The sequence below is a fragment of the Helobdella robusta genome (assembly GCF_000326865.2).
Source record: "Helobdella robusta unplaced genomic scaffold HELROscaffold_74, whole genome shotgun sequence".
In the NCBI taxonomy this organism is placed as follows: Eukaryota; Metazoa; Annelida; class Clitellata; order Rhynchobdellida; family Glossiphoniidae; genus Helobdella; species Helobdella robusta.
The window spans coordinates 159,495-178,096 of NW_008705420.1; the positions used below are offsets into that span (position 1 = coordinate 159,495).

The following is an 18,602-nucleotide window of genomic DNA, read 5'->3' on the forward strand; positions in this document are numbered from 1 at the left end:
TGAGATGGTGATGATGATGATGGTGGTGATGATGATGATGGTGATGATGATGGTGATGATGATGGTGATGATGACAACAGCTTCCGAGCTGCAACGATCTCGGCGAGCGAACGAGGAATGCGTGCCCGACGACGAGTGTCCTGCTGAGTGCACGTGTCACCATGGACACCAACACGGTGCTGCTGCTGCTGCCGGTGGTGGTGGTGGCGTTCAAGTGGACTGCAGTGCCAAAAAGTTGAAGGTCGTTCCCTGGAAAATCCCAACATCCACTGAAGAATTGTTAGTTTCACTTTCGTTATCTCTCAGATCGCTTGTGGAAATTGAAGTAAATTTGATGAGGACGACGAAATGAAGGTGGTGATGATGATGGTTATGGCGATGATGAAAATGATGAGGACAAAAATAACCTCGATGGTTTGTTGCAGGAAATTATCTGATAATTTGATCGAGACCGTAAAAGTCGGATGGTTCAACAAACTGAAAAATCTGAAAAAATTGTTAGTGGGAGGAGCTTGTGATTATTTTTGAACCAATAGTAGTTGCTTACGCATTATTTAACCCACAATTAAAAATTCCTCACCGCCATCCAATCACGTAACTGATCAACACCTCCATGAAACATACCGCCACATGAACAACCAATAGGGACCTGTGCAACAACAAGATTCTGTTCATCGAGGAGGAGGCATTCGAAGGCCTCAACCAATTAGAAGAGCTGTAAGTTACAATTAGTTCAATGATCAACCATTGCAATAATCATAGCATTATTAATTAAACAACTGCTAATAAAAATTGCAGCAATAGGATGTTTTTGAACTAAGATATACTAAAATAAGTAACGATAAAAGAATTTTACGTATATATATAACTCACACACAACAAAACACACGCACACAACACAATACCATCACAACAGGCAACTGAACGACAACAGCATTTCTTCACTCTCACCTACAACTTTCAAAGGACTCAAAAACCTCAAAACACTGTTCGTTCGTTCGTTCGTTCATTTCCTTTCTTTTTGTTTGTTTGCTTGTTTTTATTTGTTTAATATAGATCACACTAGCCTTCATCATCCATCCACAATAATAATATGTGAAACAGAGTTGTTAGAATATGCAAATGTTGAGTCAGTCCGCTAAAATTTGGCAAAAATTCGGTATTTAAATACTCCAAATACTTGAAAACACTGATGATAAATAATAATAATAACAACAATAACAATAATAACGACTGTATTGATAATAAATGGACGTCTGCAGCATGCTGAGGTCCAACAGGTTGAACTGCATCAACAACCAGACGTACAGACCGCTCGTCAGCCTTCAGCATTTGTTAGTCATCTAGATGTTGTTGTTGTTGTTGTTTATGTTAGTAGCTGCAGTAGTAGCAGTAGTAGTAGTGGTAGTTGTAGTAGTAGCGGTAGTGCTATTTTAATTTGGTAGAACTTTTTAATTTTCCGAATATAAAGACTTCGAAACTTTTGAATGCAATAGAGATAAAGAAGAAAAGAATTTATTATTAATTCAATTTGAACGGTTCTTTGCAGCTGTCATCGTCATCATCATCAACAACAATAGCATCATCATCATAACCCTCCGAAGTATTAAGATGGCTTCACAATCCATTAAGAAGAATCATTACGACAGCCTGGCATTTCTCTCTCTCTCTCTCTCTCTCTCTCACAATCCTTCAAAATTAAATTCAAAAAGTTTAATCATTCCTTTCATCCTCATCATCTTCTTCTTCTTCATCTCTTTTAATCTCTTCCAACATTTTAATAGCGTCTACCACATCATTAAAGTTGGATGTTGTTGATTTTTTAAACGTCCGTGATGTTTTTGCTGTTGTTGCTGCTGTTGTTGTTGTTTGTGTTGCAATCGGAACAAAATGTTTCATCTCCCGCTGTGTGCGTGTGTGTGTCAGGGTTGTTAACGGTGCTCTAAAATTGTGTCGCCATTATAAGTACCGGCTTCTAGAAGCACCAGAGGATACCAGCAGTAATACCTTTTAAAACGTTGATGCGTAAATGAAAGCGAAGCTATCACAACACATTCGTTTGTTGATATATGAAATGAATAAATTGTGTAACGATTGGTTCGTTTGAGTCATCAAATTTGAAGCAAGTTGAAACGAATATTTAAGCCCAGGACCGAAGTTTGAGATTTGAAAGCCTCGGAGCAGCAAAGAAGTCAAGACCATTCATTATGTTATGTTTTCAAACGAAGAAGAGCAATTTTTTGACTTTTATTTCATAAACTCATTGCCTACAAATGAAATTTTAAAAAATGATGATTTTCATTTTATAAATCAACTGCTTTTTGAAAGATGAAAGAATTATTAATCAAAAGATTAAACAGTGCCTTATAGTTTTTAAACCTCCCAAAAGAACATGAGCGTCTCCAAATACAAACATGCAAAATAAATCGCGACTGATTTTGAAATTTAATTGCAATTTAACGCCCTGAACTTTAAAAATTGGAACGGTCAGTGATAAAAATATGTCCACTTGAGGCTCAAAAGTGTTGGCAGCAATAATCGGAGTAATCAAGATCGCTACTCAGCATCAAAAGAGTTTACGGTAACGCTAATAAGATATTAACATGGCGATACTTCAATGTCAGCAGCCTTTGTGGATGTTGTTTGATGTTGTCGAAATGTTTGTTGAGAGTTGTAAGCATCTCCAACATTATTTTAAAACAACGCAGGTCGTTCTACGGCAATCAAATTCGATGCATCGAGGAGGGTTCCTTCGACTACTTCAACAACTTCATCACCATGTTCGTTCATCTGTGCTACTTTGCAGATGTTTTTATGTTGTGACGTCTTTGAGATGATCATTTAATAGAAACAAACAACAACGAACAAGATATTTTATCCTCATACAGTAACCTCCAGTCAAATGAATTGAATTGCAACTGCCACATTTCTTGGTTCCGTGATTGGTTGGTCAAAAACAACAACAAACGTGTCCAATTGGAGGTTCCAAGTTGTTTCTATCCAGTCAGATTCAAGGGATTTCTTCTTAGCCAATTAAAACCGGGAGATTTCAAATGCGAAGGTTTACCAAGAATTTGGAACATTCTTTCAAAATAGTTATTTCAAGTTATGAATATGTATCAAATTAATTCATGAATATTAACGAGGTAACTTATGAATAAAAATTAAACGAGTAGTGTTCAACAATGAGGCAAGTTGCTCCAACGGTCCATCGCCCTGTTGTGCTACTGAGGGAATCGGTGGGTCGTTGTTGTGATGTTGTTGTTGTGATGTTGTCGTTGTGATGTTGTTGTTGTTGTCGTTGTGATGTTGTTGTTGTTGTTGTTGTCAGAAGGATTTGATAGAGAATAAAAGATGGAAAAATGAAAATGCAAGAAAGAGAGAAGGAAAGAAAAAAATGAACATTTAAACTCTAATGAGAGTATTATAAATCAGAGCACAAGTCTGCAATCTTCCTTATTAATTTGCATAAATCAGCAGCACACGCGAACACTCACGCGCAAACACAGACAGACAGAGACAGACAGACGGACATTTGTATGGTTGCGCGTACAAAGAAAGGCATGCATGCATGCAGACAGACACATGAGCTATTTTGAAAAGTGACTGGCATGTTTTGTTCATTTGGAAATAAATTTTCGTCCGAACATCGTCATTTTCAAGTCATTCGACTCTCGTCACCATCTAAAATAAAAACTGCAACCTCATCCTCCTCCTCCTCCTCATCATCATCATCTTCCTCATCATCATCCACCTCATCATCATCATCGTCGTCGTCTTCGTCGTCGTTCTCGTTATAATTGTTATTAATTACAGCGTCGTCATTATGATTACGTTTCCATTGTCTTCATCACACATATCATCATCACACATCGCCACACAGCATTCGTTCAATATGTTTCCCTTCACATAAAACACCAGGCCATTAGGTGGTTTGTTTACAATTTGCTCCACAGATGCCAGAACATTATTTTTCATCCATTCGTTCGTTCGTTCATTCATTCATTCGCTCGTTCGTTCCTTCACTCATTTAAAAAGATGTACATTCTCTCATTCATCTTTCTGTCATTTTGCAACAAATTGTTGTTTGTTCAAATAGATGGATCGTTCATGAATTTGATAAGAGAGAAAAATAGATTAAGAGAGAGAAAGCGAGAGAGAGAGAAAAAGAGAGAGAAAGAAAAAAGCGTAAACATACAAAAATTATACAAACATTCATACCAAAAAACAAACAAACAAGCAGATAAATTAATGCAAAAAGTTATAAAGCAAACATTGACTGACTAAAAATGTTGTTCAAATTTATTTGTGTTTTTGTCTGTGTGTGTGTGTGTGTGTGTTATGTGTGTGTGTATGTTTGTGTGTGTGTGTGTGTGTGTGTTCAAGTATGTGACATAATAATAAATGAATATTATTTTATGCCAAGATTTGGCAATCATAATGAAACACACACACTCTCTCTCTCTCTCTCTCTCTCTCACACACACACACACACACACAGATAAACACAAACATGCAGCTACGCAAACATGTAAACAAACACACGAACACATGCAACAGACGACAACATATGTGACAGAAGGATGATCTGCCCCGAACCCTGCAAGTGCCACGGGGGTGAGGTCAGGTGCTCCAGGGCCAACCTTTCCAGCTTCCCTGAGAACTTGCCCACCGATGTTACTGAACTGTTGGTGATGTTGTTGACGTGTTGTTGTTGATGTGATGTTGATGGTGCGGATGGCAAATTTCCTACTTTTTGTTTATTTTTTCACTCGGTTTGAGATAAAGTTAATCACTCTTCCATCTCTTTATTTGCCGAAGAATTAGCAATTAGTGTTTTTATTTATTTATGTTTCATTCAGTTATATATTAAATCATTATTCATCCACTCAATCACTCGTACATTAATTCATTCATCTATTCATTCACTCATTCACGCAGCTACATGGATGTAAACTCGATCAGCGAACTACCAAGAGATATGAATGACCTCAAGAAATTGACAAGCTTGTTAGATCATCATCATAACCACTACCACAATCATCATTATCATCACCATCATCATCATTACTCCATCAGCATCGTCGTCGTCGTCATCATCATCTTCATCAATTTGAACAGAGATTTGAGCAACAACAAATTTGTATCCCTGCCAGAGAACGCCTTTGCAAACCTGACGAATCTCAACACATTGTCAGTTGTTGTTGATGTTGTTGTGTGTTGTTGTTGTTGTGTGTGTTGTTGTTGTTGTTGTCGTTGTTGATGTTGTCGTTGTTGATGTTGTCGTTCACTATTCACAGGATTTTGAGTTACAACAAGTTGCAATGTGTCCAAGAGACAACCTTCTCAAAACTGCACAATCTTAGAGTCCTGTTAGTAAGTGAAGGAATGAAGGAATGAATGAGTTAAGGAATGAAAGAATGAAAAAAGAGTGAATGAAGGAATAGACAAACCGACAAACGAATGATTGAATGAATGACTTGATTAATTGTTTGAAGAAATGAATAAAGATTTTTTGAACAAACAATCAAACTAACGAACCACGAACGAATAAACACATAAATCACACGCACAAACACACGCACAAACACACACATTCATCAGCTCCTTACACGGCAATGACCTTTCCTCCATTCCTTATGGCTCCTTCAAGGACCTCCTGTCCCTCACTCATTTGTTAGCTCATCATTCATTCATTTTCCTGTTACATTTCGCTCAAACAGTTGATTTGTCTTTCATTTATTCATTCATTTTTTTTACATCCAACCTACCAATTAATTACTCAACCAATCAATCATCAACCGACCAATCATCAATCGACCAATCAACCTGCCGACCAATCGCGTGACAGAGCGTTGGGCGGGAACCCCTTGTATTGCGACTGCAACTTGAAGTGGTTGTCTGATTGGATCAAGGAGGGGTACAAGGAGCCGGGCATCGCCAGTTGTGTGGGGCCCGACGACATGGCCAACAAACTGCTGCTCACCACACCTTCCTCCAAGTTTCAATGCTACGGTTCGCTCCTTCATTATCATTTCTTACTCGCTGTGCTGTCCCTCCCATCAACCAATCATTTTTATCGTTATTATTTATCGGTTAACCATCTCATAAATATTCATAAAGCCGCTCATTAATATTCATGAATTTTAAAGAGAACGCAGACAACAGTGTGTTAGCGAAGTGTAACGCCTGCTACAGTGAGCCATGTCTGAATGGAGGAACCTGTCAGCCTGAGAAAATTCACCAGTTTAAGTTAGCGTGCGTGCATGTGTGTGTGTGTGTGTGCGTGTATGTGTGTGTGTGCTTGTTTAAGCTGGCAGTGGAATGTTTGTTTAAAACTTGACAATTTGTCTGTTTGATCGAAATGGCTCACTTTTTAATTCGATCGGTCATTTAGAAGATCCTTTGGTTGAATTATTAAATATTTTTAGATTGACTGACTGACTGACTGACTGACTGATTGATTGATTGACTGATTGATTGATTGACTGATTGGTCAGATGCACCTGTCTGCCGGGCTACCACGGCGAGCTCTGCAGTGGAGTGGTTGACGCCTGCTTTGGCGATCCATGCAGTAACGGGGGGAGGTGTGAGGTCGTGGATGATTACGGAAGGACCAGGCGAGTTGTCATGATGATGATGATGATGATGATGATGTTGCAGATGCATATGATGATGATGATGATGATAATGATGATGATGATGAAGATGACGTTGTTGCAGATGCATATGCCTGGCCGGGTTTGAAGGGGAGTGGTGCGAGTTGAATGTTGACGACTGCCAGCGACACAGCTGCCTCAACGACGCCACCTGCATTGATGGCGTTCTCGGATACACTTGCCGCTGCTTGCCTGGCTATTCAGGTCTGCTGTTCATGATGGTGATGATGATGATCATGATGCATTATGATGATGATGGACTGATGATGATTATGATCCTGATGATGGAGATACAATTACTTGAAGGGGATTACTGCGAGAGGAAGATTGAGCACTGCACGGAATCGAACCCGTGCATGAATGGTGGAAAGTGCCTGCCCATCCATGCGGGCAGCAGTTACAAGTGAGAATTATTTTAAACAAACTGCATGCTCATAACAATATTGTGCTGATTTTATAATATTATGACTCGCCAAAATACACACACTTACACGAAAAACTCTCTCTCTCTCTCTCTCTCTCTCTCTCTCTCTCTCTCTCTCTCTCTTTCTCTCTCTTACACACACAGATGCCAATGTGAACCGGGCTACACAGGATTGAACTGTTCAGAAGACATTGACGACTGCCTCTTCCACATTTGCCAGAATGGAGCCACGTGCGAAGATGCTGTCAACTCGTACAAGTATTTTTCGCTGCTGATTGGCGATGACGTTGTTGTTGTAGTTGATGAGGATGATAAATTAAAATTTCCTCTCCCACCGCACCACGCCACACCACACCACCCGGCATCTCACCACACGACGCGACACCACGCGCAGATGCACGTGCAGTCCTGGCCACCAAGGGAGGTACTGTGAAGTGGCCTACATCGCCATGCGAGATCAGCTGATGCAGGGAGCCTGCAAACAACACGACTGCAAGAACGCTGGCCTCTGTCTGCCGCAACAACCACAACAACAACAACTATCTTCAAACAACAACAACAACATGGAGTATATCTGCAAATGTGCGAATGGTTAGCGAAGATGGCGATGAGAATGATTGTAAAAGAGGAATGATGACGTCAGTGATAAAAGAGTGTTGATGCCTGTGAAGGTGTCAGTGGTGATGGAAATGATGATTGAAACTGAATGCAATGAATGATGATAACCTGATGAAATGATCATCTCCAAATGAACAAACCAGGTTTTGAGGGGAAGAAGTGCGAGAAGTTGACCAGTCTGACATTCATCGGGGATGCCGAATCGTTTGTGGCACTGCCTCCAAGCATTCTTCTTCCATTTCCTCCTCATCATCATCTTCATCATCATCATCAACAACAACAAACTCAACAACACCATCATAACAATCAACACCACCAGCACCACCATGAACAACTGCGTCCGACCAGTAACAATATCACCTTGCAGCTATCGACCGTCAGTTCATCGGGGATCTTGCTCTACCAAGGTCAAGGTGACGTCCACATGGTGGTTGAAATTTTCATGGGCAGGGTGAGGGTGGGCTGGAATGTGGGCAACAATCCCACCTCAACCATGTTCAGCTATGAAACCATCAGCGATGGCAAGTTGCATCAGGTCTTAATTTTCATCATCTTCATTTACATATCTTCATCATCATAATCATCGTCACCATCGCTAGACTATCATCATCATCATCATCACCACCCCATCATTATCATCACCACCCCATCATCATCATCACCACCCCATCATTATCATCACCACCCCATCATTATCATCACCACCCCATCATTATCATCACCACCCCATCATTATCATCACCACCCCATCATTATCATCACCACCCCATCATTATCATCACCACCCCATCATCATCATCACCACCCCATCATTATCATCACCACCCCATCATTATCATCACCACCCCATCATTATCATCACCACCCCATCATTATCATCACCACCCCATCATTATCATCACCACCCCATCATTATCATCACCACCCCATCATTATCATCACCACCCCATCATTATCATCACCACCCCATCATTATCATCACCACCACAGTTGGAAATAGTGACGCACGGCAAGAACCTGACGATGTTGGTGGACGGAGGAGCTGGGAAGACGATCATGAACGAAGGATCGATGAACGAGTTGAAGCTGGAGAATGAGTTAATTTACGTTGGGGGCGTGGTTTCTGGATTGAAGGAGGAGCTTATGAAGAGGTGGCAGATCAGAAGGACTGACAGTTTCACAGGTGAGCCAATGGGAGGACTCATCATTCATGGATCGTATGAACATTATATATATATCGCGTCATTGAATTTGAATCAAAATAATAATGACAACATGATGGCAATCGTTATCAGGCTGTTTGAAGAAGATGATCGTCAACAACCGACCGATCGACTTCAGCCTCGTTCATTCTCAGTTGAAAATTCAGCCCGGCTGTTTCGAGACTGCCAGCCCTGCCTCGCCATCGACCCGGTTGGACGGTCCCAGCAACAGTCGAGACCATCAGTACGACTCACTCCACGACTCACTCCACCACAATAAGAACAACAAAATTAATTACAGCCAACTAAACTTCAAGAAACACAACAACATCAACAACAAAAACAACAACAACAAAAGCAAATACAACATAAACAATATTTATAATGATGCATGTTTCAATGTGTCGTGCAAACACGGCAGATGTTCAGCGTTGGACGCGGGAAGGTTCCAATGCATCTGCCAGCAAGGTTTCTCCGGACTCCTCTGCGATGAAGGCATTTGTTTTTCTTTTCATGATGTAACAATATTTAAAAAAATTTAATTTAATATTTGAAATTATAATCGTCGCCATTATCGTTCAGTCGACCTTGACCCAATTAAAGATGGATCACGTGACGAGGACGCCCTGATGCCTCCGCCGACAAACGTGCCCCGCTTCGGAAGTTTGACCCAGTTTAAATTTTGATAAATGCAATATAAACAAAATCTACACACAACCACCGCCATAATAAATGAATAAAACCCCGACCTGACGCACGAACAACCAGCAGAGTTGACCTGCCAGGCCCTCGAGTACAGGGACGTGTACGTGGACCCCCGGACCAAATGTTCTTCGAGGAAGAAAGTGAAGCACAGGCGTTGCAGCGGTTCCTGTCAGCATGCAGCCCTCCCTAACCCCAACCCCAACAACGACAACCACTACTACAAACACAGCAACAATTATTACAACAACAACAACAGCAACAACAGGAAGGCGAACATGAACAAGATGTGCTGTCAGCCTCGCAAAATAAAAACGAGAAAAGTTCGGCTGTACTGCAGGGATGGCAGTCAGATGGACCATGACATGCCAGTCATAAGGAAGTGCCATTGTAAGTGGTGCAAGTGACCACGCCTACCTCATCAATATTCATTTGGCCCCGAGGCACTAATTATTAATCAGAGTTAATTTATGCGTGACCATATATAGAATGACGCGTGACAACGTGTGATGTTTTTGCTTTTGATTTGCAACTACTTATTTATAGTTGACACGTTGTTTCAGTATTATGTTATCGTTCGGACAAACGTTAAAACAATGTTTATAAAGCATTTTTTTGCACTTTATAATAATTTTATGATATTTATATCTAATCAAGCAGCATACCAGAACGAACAATCACCTTTTCACCTAACCCTAACCCTAAACAACATGAACGAACATTTATATCGTGTAACTTTTACTTGCGTATCTCATTGTAAATCGGCATTTCGTAATTAATTAATTAACTGATTAATTATGTAATTAATTGAACGCACTGTTGTAGGTACTGCCCAATTTAGGGATAATTAATTGTCTCCAGATTCATACAACTATCGTATCCTGTCAGCCTCGCAAAATAAAAACGAGAAAAGTTCGGCTGTACTGCAGGGATGGCAGTCAGATGGACCATGACATGCCAGTCATAAGGAAGTGCCATTGTAAGTGGTGCAAGTGACCACGCCTACCTCATCAATATTCATTTGGCCCCGAGGCACTAATTATTAATCAGAGTTAATTTATGCGTGACCATATATAGAATGACGCGTGACAACGTGTGATGTTTTTGCTTTTGATTTGCAACTACTTATTTATAGTTGACACGTTGTTTCAGTATTATGTTATCGTTCGGACAAACGTTAAAACAATGTTTATAAAGCATTTTTTTGCACTTTATAATAATTTTATGATATTTATATCTAATCAAGCAGCATACCAGAACGAACAATCACCTTTTCACCTAACCCTAACCCTAAACAACATGAACGAACATTTATATCGTGTAACTTTTACTTGCGTATCTCATTGTAAATCGGCATTTCGTAATTAATTAATTAACTGATTAATTATGTAATTAATTGAACGCACTGTTGTAGGTACTGCCCAATTTAGGGATAATTAATTGTCTCCAGATTCATACAACTATCGTATCCTTGAATATTAAAATTTATGTTGAAGAGTTTATATCCATCCAATCGTTATCCTTCCAGTCAAATATTTTTCTATCCATCCATCCATCTACCAGTCAGTTCATCTATCCGTTCAATTTAATTCAATGTTCGTAGTTTAAAGACTTACACCTTCTCAGTTAACCATATGAAAATAGTTTTTTATCAGTTCCATGATTCATTCACTCACGTGTTTTTATAAATTTGTGGGTTGTGTGCTTGGCCTGCGTCCAACTTGTATTTATATTTGCAGTTTATAAACGTGTTATCTTGTAGCATTTAGATTTTTTGGTGTTTGCATTCACTTCATTTCGCGCCACCAAGGGGCGTCGTGATGGCCTACCGGTTAAGGTTGTCAGGTCCTGTTTCGCAGTGATCTGGTTCGAAAACGACAGAGGGTTCCCACCTACCACATGTATTGTGTGTGATGCGTCGTCTGACACGTATTCATAAGCGCTGTTTGTGCCCCGTCGGTTCCTCTCAACTTTGGGACAGCGTCAGTTCTGAGACGCATGCGTGCAAATCACCTGGATCATGAGACCGTGCAAGGCTTTTTCCATTTCTGCTGCTTTTCATTTCAATACGACGAACACGAGACATTATTTATTTTATGATATCTTTTTAATACATTTTTATTGTTTATCAATATTTTTTTGTACAAAAAGCCAGACTCTCTATCGTTAATAGATATTATCAACTCTACAACTGCACCACTTCACACTGCTACTACATTCTGCTAGTTAGTAATAAATACTTATTAATATAGTAACTTATAGTAACTTGTAATTTAGTTGGTGGTTGCTACACAATTTGATTCGCCGGCTGTGTGACCAGTTAAGTTACCGGTCAAAATCATCTGAATATATTGATATTTGAAACTTTATCTCTTTCTTTTTGACTTCCTCGCTAATAATACCATGCATGTTGTTCGTATTTTCAATTTTTACTCTTTCAACTTTCGAAAAACAAACCTTAAACTATGTGAAATAAAATTTCAAACAATCTACTCTACTTAATCGTCTATTTTATATTGTAATTTCATTTCAATTTGAGTTTTATATTTGTAACAAGCCAGTTTATCGGGTTTCGACTTTATTTGAAATAAACTTTAAAACAAAAATATTGTTTTCCAATACAATTACATAATTATTGAATAAATTAGATGAGTATAAATCAGCAAGCTTGTAGATTCAACGTGTGTCGATCACTCCTCTGAAGTTGTGTCAGTAATTCAAAAGTGGTTAGGAATGTAATGTTAATTGTTATTACTCGCTCCTCTCAATGAATATCTCGTGGCCGCATCAACCTCTTCAAGGAAACTGAATACAATTTCAACGGGGCGGTGTCGAATTTTTTAAAATGTTTAAACTTAAAAATTTGACGGCAGGCCAATAAACTAACCAAATTTGTGGTTGTGTACCTAAAATTAAGAGTACGTCAACTTTTTGTCGATTTTCTACATAAAATGTTGTTTTACATATGCAAAACCGAGTTTTACTGACTAGATCCGTCACTGTCAGTTAGTTAACAGACGCCGAAAATTTTTATATCTGCGTTAACGAGGTGTATAATGACACGTATCTATATTTCAATCTCTATGCAAAAACAGTTTTTGAAATATAAAAAATGGCGAACCTCTTAAAGTTATGTAGGCAGGTTGAGGCCAGAAGAATTCGGTTGTTCGAGTACATCTTGTTGAAATTGTGTACTGAACTCGATTCCTCGTATGTCGTCCCGCCAACTTGGAATATTATTATGTCCTGTGGTCTGCCGTGATGATGACGGCGAACGTTAATCTGATGAATGAAACCGTTATGATTCTTTCATCCAGTCCTCAATCAATCAACTAATCAATCAACCAATCAGTCAGTCAATCAATAATGAGACTCCGCCTACCTTTCTCTCAGATGACTAGCACCCAAGTACGGAAAGCTACTTTCCTTCAGTTTGTTTTTCAGAAGTTGTTCAAGCAGGCTGATGAGGACCGGTTGATGTTGCGTGTAAATGTTCTCTACACCCTGTTTTCCATCATTCATGCTTGGTTATTTCGAGTCATGTCATGATGTCATTTCGTGTTACGTCATGTCATTTCGTGATGGTTGGTTTCTAAGTTTTCATATGTTTAATGAATTGTTAAATTATATAACAAAGAATATGATATAGGAATGATAATAATAACGAACAACCTTGAGACCCCTGAGAAACTTCTTAGTGATGTTGATGGGAATCTGTGACTCCAGAAGTTCACTGGTTCTCACTTTCTGACCTCCATAGTCCAAGATCGAGTTCACGAGCTACGAGGTCATACATATTTATGATAATTAGTTTCACGGATGGTGCAACTGAGTGATGCACTGACCTTGATCCATTCTTCCTGAACACCCCTCTTCCTCAGAATTCCAACCAGCCCGAAAATATCGTTATTGCTGTGCCGCTCGTACCTCAGCGTGTACAACATCACCAGGCGGACTGCATCCAAGTTGCGAATGCTTGCATTGTGCAACAAAGAACGAATTTTCTGCAGTTTACATGTAAAAAATTCACTTTATAAGAAAATCCCCTCCCTTATCAAACAACCAGCCAGCCAACCAGCCAGCCAGCCAACCTGAAGTGATTGCGAGTGGTCATCGTGGCAGGCCACTTCCTGCTCGCACTCGGACACATCCATCAAGTTGTACTGAGCCACAAGACGTGACAGTTCAGACACGAGAGTCACGTGCTTCGATACTGCGCCAGACATCTTCTTGAAGGACGGGTACGTCTCTATGAAGTTCTGAAGCCCGAAATGAATGTTGTTTGTTTCGACAGGTTAATGTTGTTACTACAATTTGTTATCGTTGTTTTCGTGCTCACCTTCATGTCAGCGATGGATTCCACTTTGGCCTGGCTCTTGGACTTCACTTGGAAGTCGTCGACGAGTTCTTTGATGTTCAGACCAATCTCGCCGAAGTTGTTGTACATGTTCTGTGTGGTGTTGGTGTGGTTGGTTGGTAGGATGGCGTGATGCGATACGATGAGATGAGAAGTACTGGCTGGTTGGATGATGATGCAATGAAGTCATGTTTAAGATGAGTCAGTCAATATCAAAGCTTATTGAAACCAATAATTAATTAATCAATCAACCAACCAACCAACCAATCAACAAACCAGCCAGCCAGCCAACCGACCAACCGCACTATAGAACTCATCATGGTCAGCAGATAGAACGAGGTCATGCATGTCTTTTGGGATGCTGCTCACGTGCGAGAGGTTCACCCTGTTGTTGCTGATGGTCAGGAGCTCGTGTAACATGGCCTGGTAGGTCCACTGCTCGCCATCACCATGAGGGGGATGTTGACAATGATTGATAAAGTATTTTAAACCTAACTAAGAATCCATCCATCCATCTATCATTTGATGTCGACCTGATTGAGGAGTGGGGTGATGGGGTCGTCCCTGCGGTCGATGATGAGCAGGAGGGGGGGCACGTCTGACCTTCGAAAGTCAAACAACGAGGCCTCCCTCGTTATCACTTGCTGTGTTGCAGTAGGTTGGATGGATGGTCGATTGATTGGATGGTTGGTTAATTGATTGGTTGATTGAATGGTTGATTGAATAGTTGGTTGGTCGATTGATTGGATGGTTGATTATATGAGAAGAGCGTCTTCTATAACATTTGTAATGAGAATGTGGAACAAGCCTCCACCCGCCAGCCAACAGTGCAGCTCACACGCACGCAAAGTTTGAAACTGCTTCCTTAACTTAGCTGAATTAAATTCGTTTATATTAATTGATCTTTCTATATATTTTGATTTTATTTGTTTTTAATCATGGATATTTTCAGGTCAGGACAATCCAGTTCAGTTAGCTCAGTTTCATTTCGATTTTTGATTAACCAATTCACATCAGAATCAAGCAAATCATCTGGGACAGTCAATTTTAAATATTAATTATTTCTCGTTTGTCGTTATTTTAGCGACTGTACGATCGTTTATTTTTTTGTCATTTCGCTTTTTTTAACTTTAAACAATTGATCAATCGATTTACATCGGAATCATTTTTCGTCATCATTATTTTTAGGAACCATACAAACCACAATGGGCATCTGGTTTTCTTTGAATAAAATGTTCAAATGCTAAAAAATTGATAGATGGTTTGGTTAAATGGTTGATTGATTGTTTGACAATGATAATAAAATTTTAAAATTCAAGTTGGTCAATTCGGATGAATGGTTCTCAACTTGAAGGAGCACCAACCTTGACACTGTCGGCCAACCTTCGGCACATCTCTGATGAATTTTGGTACCTAATTCATGTTAGTTAGGAGTTGTTTGGGAATTTATCAGCAGTTGATCAGGAGAAGGCCTACATAAAAACACGAACAGGCATTTTCACACAAACATACACAAACAGATATATGGAAAAGCAGGCACTCGAACAAGCAGACACACACGCATACAAAGACACACAGAGAGAACCAACCTAATGACAGGACACTTCTTGAGTGAGAGAAGTAAGGATGTCAGACCACACACACATCTTTGCAGACCTTCCTGGCTCCACTGTCCATTCTTGTGTTGTTGTTGGTGGTGGTGTTGTCGTTGTCAATGTTGTGTTAGGTTGCAATCAAAATCATCATCACATCATTGCCATCATCACAAACCTGACGACAGCCAATCAAATTGAGGGAAACGAGGTGAGGACTGACAGCAATGTAATCACCAAAAAACTCCTTCATATTATTTATGGATTATATTTTGAGAAAGCGAACTATAAATTATTTGTTCACTCATTCATTTATTTATCTGATCATTCATTCATTCACTTTCTCAACCAATCAGAACTCACCTGAACCTCCCTAACTACTTCCTGATCATCAGCCTCAGCCAAACATTTCACATCTTGCTTGCTTATGACATTACTGAAATCTAATTAATTAATCAATCAATCAATTTAATTAATTAATTAACAGATTATTCAATCAGTCATTCAATTATTCAGTAACCTACTAACATACACAATACAACCCACATCCAACTGGTGACCTACTTACATATATAATAAAATCCATATTTGGGTGCCTTGAGTTCATGTATGAGCAGTTCAATATTTTCCTTGGTGGGTCTCACGAAGACAACGCACTTGAGGTGCTTCATGCTCTCTCGGCCGGGAACTTCCAACCTTTCAAACAAAAAAACTTCTTTTTGAAGAATTTCTGACTGTGCATACACCATGCTTGTTATACCAATCTGTAAAGCAATGACAGCAAGTTACATTTTTATCAAGTTTAAAAATAATTATTTGTTAAGAAATATAAATGCATTTTTAGCAAATAATTATTTGGATTAATGTTTGTTTGATCAGCTTAACTGCTAATTGGCCAATTATTTTAATGAAATAAAAAACAGAATGAATTAATAGCAATTAATTAAAAAGACAATTTTAAATTTATCAAATAATTTACATATGAATGCCACAAATGGTAGGATTATTGTTTTAGTAAGAATTAAATTAACTGGCATATCAGAAAGTAAGAGGTGTAAAAGGAGAAAATGTAGCTGAAGAGTGATCATAAGATGAACAACGACAGACAGATACAGTCATTCACTGAGTCAGTAAATTAAGATTAAGTCACGATGGAGAAGAGGTGATGATGCTGATGATATGGTGAATGATGGAGATATGATGAACGATGACTCAGAGAGCGTAGGTAGTAAATAAAATGTAATTAAAATAAAACTAGTTAGTAACCGTTTCTTTATCCATCAGTAGAATCTTCATACCAGGCCCACTGTCGTCAATCATCTTCGAGATGTACTTTCGCATGGCGCTCACAGCGTCCATTGTTGTTTATCTCAAAAGTTGTTACAAATAAATCTCTAAAAAATTAATTTTAATTTTATCTTCAATCCAAACAAATCATTCAATGCCAATGGTAGCCAGAACAAACAACAAACAGGTAATCTCGGAGACGGCAAAGTGGTTTTTCCAGCAATATTTATTTATAGTCAACAGTTTAAAGAGACTCATAAGTTCCTCCCACGGTACAACTAAAAGTTAAACTAAATAATAAAAGCTTATAATAAAAGTTAAAAATAAAAATTTTAAACCAATTTTTACTAGAAAAACCACAAAACCTCTATAAAGTTATAAAAATATGATACATTACAAAATGTGTAACAAAATTTTAAACGTATCTGTTAAAAAGATAGTTTCACTTTTAAAACAAATTATTAATTTTTAGAAACTTACTTCCAGAGGTAACTTGCCGTTGAAAAAAATTTTCAATGTTAAAACGCTGGTAGGGCGCTTCCAGTTATATAATTCCATGATTTTTACTTCATAATCGGCGGATAGATCTATTTAGTTTTAAAAATTGAACTATAACATTATGTTGTATGAATTATTCTTTTCTTCGTTAAACGTCTTTCATTCATGTTTTTCAATTTTAAAGTCATTAACATTTAAAAATTAAAATTCTTCAAAAAACCGCTTATTTTTTAAAATTTTTACTTCATAACCGGCGGGTAGATCTATTTAGTTTTAGAAATTGAACTATAACATTTCTCAACGGGTACAAAGCAAGGGGAGGCCTATTTACCAGCATACAACACCTTCTTATGGGTTGAAGCAGAGATATGCAAAGAACCTCAATTTTTTCAACTTTTAATTATTTTCAGTAATGTCTCCCCTTGCTCCAAACCACATAACTAGAATAATAGGACTAATCGATCAATTCGATCTATCGGTCGGGCTATTTGTCGTGCTTGGATTGTTGGCTTACGAAATTGCATGGATTTTAACGAGCAAGCTAAATGAGATATTTACTTGATTTAATATGCTAAAAACATTGTTGTAATTCTATTTAATTTTAATAATGATTAATAGAATTATGTATTATTAAATTATTTTTGTTAATTTGAATATAAAAATTGCTTTTGGTCCGGTGAAATCCGGTGGCTTACTGAAGCCGAAGGTTGGCTTAGTAGCATTGAACTATAGTCACCCTTTTTTTACACTATTCGATCATGTTAAAAATTGGTTTGCTTATGAAATAAACGGCCTAAATAAATCAAAATTGTTATTTGAACAACTATCTTCATTATATTCAATGAATATTTTACATTCTGCTGGTGCTCATACGAAACTGGCTGCTGAAATCATACGTTGGCTTACAGCAGTGGCTTACAGGGTTTCATAGAACTCTTACGATAGCACTTTTTTGTACATATAATGCTTTAAATAAATCAATATATTCATATCACAATTATTTTTGTCAATATAAATATAGAAATTGCTTTTGTCAGGTGAAGTGGCTTACTGAAGCCGTAGGTTGGCTTAATCGGATTTTTTCTCATGTACACAATACTATGAGATAAATCAATCAAACAATCAGTCGGTCGGTCGGTCAGCCAGCCAGCCAGTCAGCTAGCCAGTCATATATGTATGTATATATATATATATATATATATATATATATATATATATATATATGTATATATATATATATGTATATATATATATATATAAAGT

At 38.4% G+C, this 18,602-nt stretch overlaps 2 protein-coding genes across 2 annotated transcripts in view; one reads left to right on the forward strand and one right to left on the reverse strand.

Annotated features, from left to right (window-relative positions):
• HELRODRAFT_103882 (hypothetical protein) overlaps positions 1-9,563 on the forward strand; it is a gene marked incomplete at its 3' end in the record, with an annotated part of 19,733 nt that extends 10,170 nt beyond the window's left edge. Inside the window, exons 15-37 of the mRNA XM_009031434.1 lie at positions 108-279; positions 426-497; positions 646-717; positions 917-988; positions 1,263-1,334; positions 2,709-2,780; positions 2,889-3,061; positions 4,561-4,687; positions 4,942-5,010; positions 5,122-5,193; positions 5,301-5,372; positions 5,605-5,676; positions 5,852-6,015; positions 6,153-6,252; positions 6,501-6,587; positions 6,724-6,863; positions 6,966-7,062; positions 7,228-7,341; positions 7,478-7,674; positions 7,845-8,236; positions 8,692-8,884; positions 8,997-9,398; positions 9,486-9,563. Of these exons, the coding sequence (XP_009029682.1) occupies positions 108-279; positions 426-497; positions 646-717; positions 917-988; positions 1,263-1,334; positions 2,709-2,780; positions 2,889-3,061; positions 4,561-4,687; positions 4,942-5,010; positions 5,122-5,193; positions 5,301-5,372; positions 5,605-5,676; positions 5,852-6,015; positions 6,153-6,252; positions 6,501-6,587; positions 6,724-6,863; positions 6,966-7,062; positions 7,228-7,341; positions 7,478-7,674; positions 7,845-8,236; positions 8,692-8,884; positions 8,997-9,398; positions 9,486-9,562 (3,080 nt within the window). The remainder of the gene's footprint in view (positions 1-107; positions 280-425; positions 498-645; positions 718-916; positions 989-1,262; positions 1,335-2,708; positions 2,781-2,888; positions 3,062-4,560; positions 4,688-4,941; positions 5,011-5,121; positions 5,194-5,300; positions 5,373-5,604; positions 5,677-5,851; positions 6,016-6,152; positions 6,253-6,500; positions 6,588-6,723; positions 6,864-6,965; positions 7,063-7,227; positions 7,342-7,477; positions 7,675-7,844; positions 8,237-8,691; positions 8,885-8,996; positions 9,399-9,485) is intronic.
• A 2,603-nt stretch (positions 9,564-12,166) lies between these two features.
• Positions 12,167-17,090, reverse strand: HELRODRAFT_194330 (hypothetical protein). The gene is made up of 15 exons (XM_009031435.1): positions 16,821-17,090; positions 16,123-16,318; positions 15,918-15,997; positions 15,733-15,801; positions 15,552-15,640; positions 15,327-15,375; positions 14,496-14,606; positions 14,263-14,397; positions 13,945-14,055; positions 13,697-13,864; positions 13,451-13,609; positions 13,278-13,385; positions 12,988-13,109; positions 12,727-12,858; positions 12,167-12,410 (listed from the first exon to the last, which is right to left on the reverse strand). The coding sequence occupies exons 1-15, from the start codon at positions 16,911-16,913 to the stop codon at positions 12,347-12,349; spliced, it is 1,686 nt and encodes a 561-aa protein (XP_009029683.1). The 5' UTR covers positions 16,914-17,090; the 3' UTR covers positions 12,167-12,346.
• Positions 17,091-18,602: the final 1,512 nt, after the last annotated feature.